General features: G+C 57.4%; 1 protein-coding gene across 1 annotated transcript in view; it reads right to left on the bottom strand.

Annotated features, from left to right (window-relative positions):
* Positions 1-243: 243 nt before the first annotated feature.
* Positions 244-1,965, bottom strand: part of SEC16B (SEC16 homolog B (S. cerevisiae)) — a gene marked incomplete at its 3' end in the record, with an annotated part of 18,358 nt that continues 16,636 nt past the window's right edge. Inside the window, 5 exon segments of the mRNA XM_010291823.1 lie at positions 244-312; positions 422-519; positions 608-689; positions 1,588-1,695; positions 1,872-1,960. Coding sequence (XP_010290125.1) covers positions 244-312; positions 422-519; positions 608-689; positions 1,588-1,695; positions 1,872-1,960 — 446 coding nt within the window.

The following is a 1,965-nucleotide window of genomic DNA, read 5'->3' as shown; positions in this document are numbered from 1 at the left end:
GCAGACCTGCTGTGCTCAAGATGCAGCCACAAGCACCCCCTGCCCCATTTCCCTCTCCATCACACCCCCCCCACCACTATCCTCCCCCAGTTAATTTTCTTATGAACACCAAACCTTTATACCCAGGGCTGGTATCCCCTGTGTCCCCCTGCCCCTAGCAGATCGCGGGCAGTCTGGCATCACCCCCAAAGCCAAGAGCCCCCCCCAGCCCTACCCAGCCACACGCCAGGAAGATGCTCTCACCTGAGACACCTGCACAGGGTTGAAGAGCGGGACTGTGCCCACTGGTGGGGGAGATCCATGGGAACCGGTCTGGAAGGGGTGAAGGGAGAAAAACTTAACAGCCACCCCCCCAATTTCAGAGCCACCCCGAGCAGAGAGGTGCCCTGGACACCCCATCACACCTCCCTCCTCTCCTCACCTGCTCTCCCGCTGCCTCCCCACCATCCATGTCCCACGAGCCTTTCATCCCAACGGACACTGCAGTAACAGCAAAGGTATTTTCACCTTGCATTCCTCCTGCAACCAAAATAAACCTTAAAATTCAGAGGAGCATCTTCTAAGAGGCTGACAGGGAAAGGGGCGAGGGGACCCGCACGGCATTTACCGTGGTTTCTGGAGGGAGGCTGAGCCGAAGGGCCTGTCTCAGCTGTGAGAGGGGCGTCGGGTGGGGATGGCGAGGTCTGTTCCTGAAACCACATCCACCCCCTTTAGGGCAGAAGCTCCTTGCGTGGAGAGCAGACCTCCGCACCAGATACTACACCGCATTTCGGGGGTACCTCTCTGCACCCATCCTGCTGGAGAGGTACCCCAAGAGCTGCAGGCAACCGAGCTATGGAGGGGCTACAGGGTCAGGGGAAGCAACCCCGACACAAAGCTAAACTGCCCAGAGAGCTTAAATTTAGGCGGGAGGCTGGACACCAAGCCTGTGTACAGTATAAGTGGCCATCCAGGGTCCACGCGTCACCCTCTGTTCCTCATCTCCTGCTAGTTTTGGAAGCATATCCCAACATTTCCTGCTCCAGGCACTGTAGGGTCATTCTCAACCAGGAGAAAACTTCCAGGAGAGGATCTCGCTCCAACATCTGCCTCCAAGCCCACCATCCAGCTGCGGTTGGGGATGTGACACCCCGAGGACTCAGCCAGGACTGGGGTAACAACGCATGGCTGCTTCCCTCTCCCCGCTGCTTCCCTGTCTCAGCTGCTCTTCCAATTAAATATGTTTTCCTTCCCTTCAGCTCCTAAAACCTGCTGGAGCGGTGCCGCTTGCAGCTGCTGCTTTCCGCTCTGGTGGAGGGCGAGTGATCCCCTCAGAGTTTGCTGAGCTCTCAGAGAACATCCCAGATCAAAGAGGCTTCATAAATTTACAATTATTATTAATCAAGGATTCAATTCCAGGCTAAAAGGGCTCCTGGTCCCGCTCTGTCCCTGCACAGAGTGGCTACAGACATGAAGCGCAGTGCAATGGCACAGCCGCTGGCATGCGAACAGAGGCAGAAATAGTGGATGATGGGGGAGACAGGTCACCCATCCTCATAGCTGTACCCTGGGTGTCACCCGGGGACAGGACAGCCTTGTGTCCCCTACCTGCGGTCCCGGCGTGGGGGAGTCCGGGGCTGTCTCAGACATGGCTTTGGCAGAGGTTTCCTTGGTGGGCTTTGACCGAAACCAGCCAAACCACCTGAATCCAGAGCTCTGGGAAAATGGAGGTTGTCATAAAGGAAAACAGTGGAAACGGATGTGAAGAGGAAGATGCCATGGCCACCCCGATGCCCGCTGGGAGCGGGTAGTATTTTGCCAGGGGCAGGCACGGCAGGCAGAGATGGACAAGCTAAGAGCACAAGGCTTCACGTCAGCTCTGGCGTGCTCACCTTGTCCTCACCCGGCTTCACCGCCTCTGCTGGTGCCAGCTCTTCAGCAGTGTCCTCAGCCGCACTCTCCGAGGAAGGCCGGCTGTCGTCTTCC

Source organism: Phaethon lepturus, unplaced genomic scaffold (genome assembly GCF_000687285.1).
Source record: "Phaethon lepturus isolate BGI_N335 unplaced genomic scaffold, ASM68728v1 scaffold20257, whole genome shotgun sequence".
Taxonomy (NCBI): Eukaryota; Metazoa; Chordata; class Aves; order Phaethontiformes; family Phaethontidae; genus Phaethon; species Phaethon lepturus.
The sequence above is the reverse complement of the archived record's forward strand: the minus strand, read 5'-3'. Positions and strand labels throughout refer to the sequence as shown.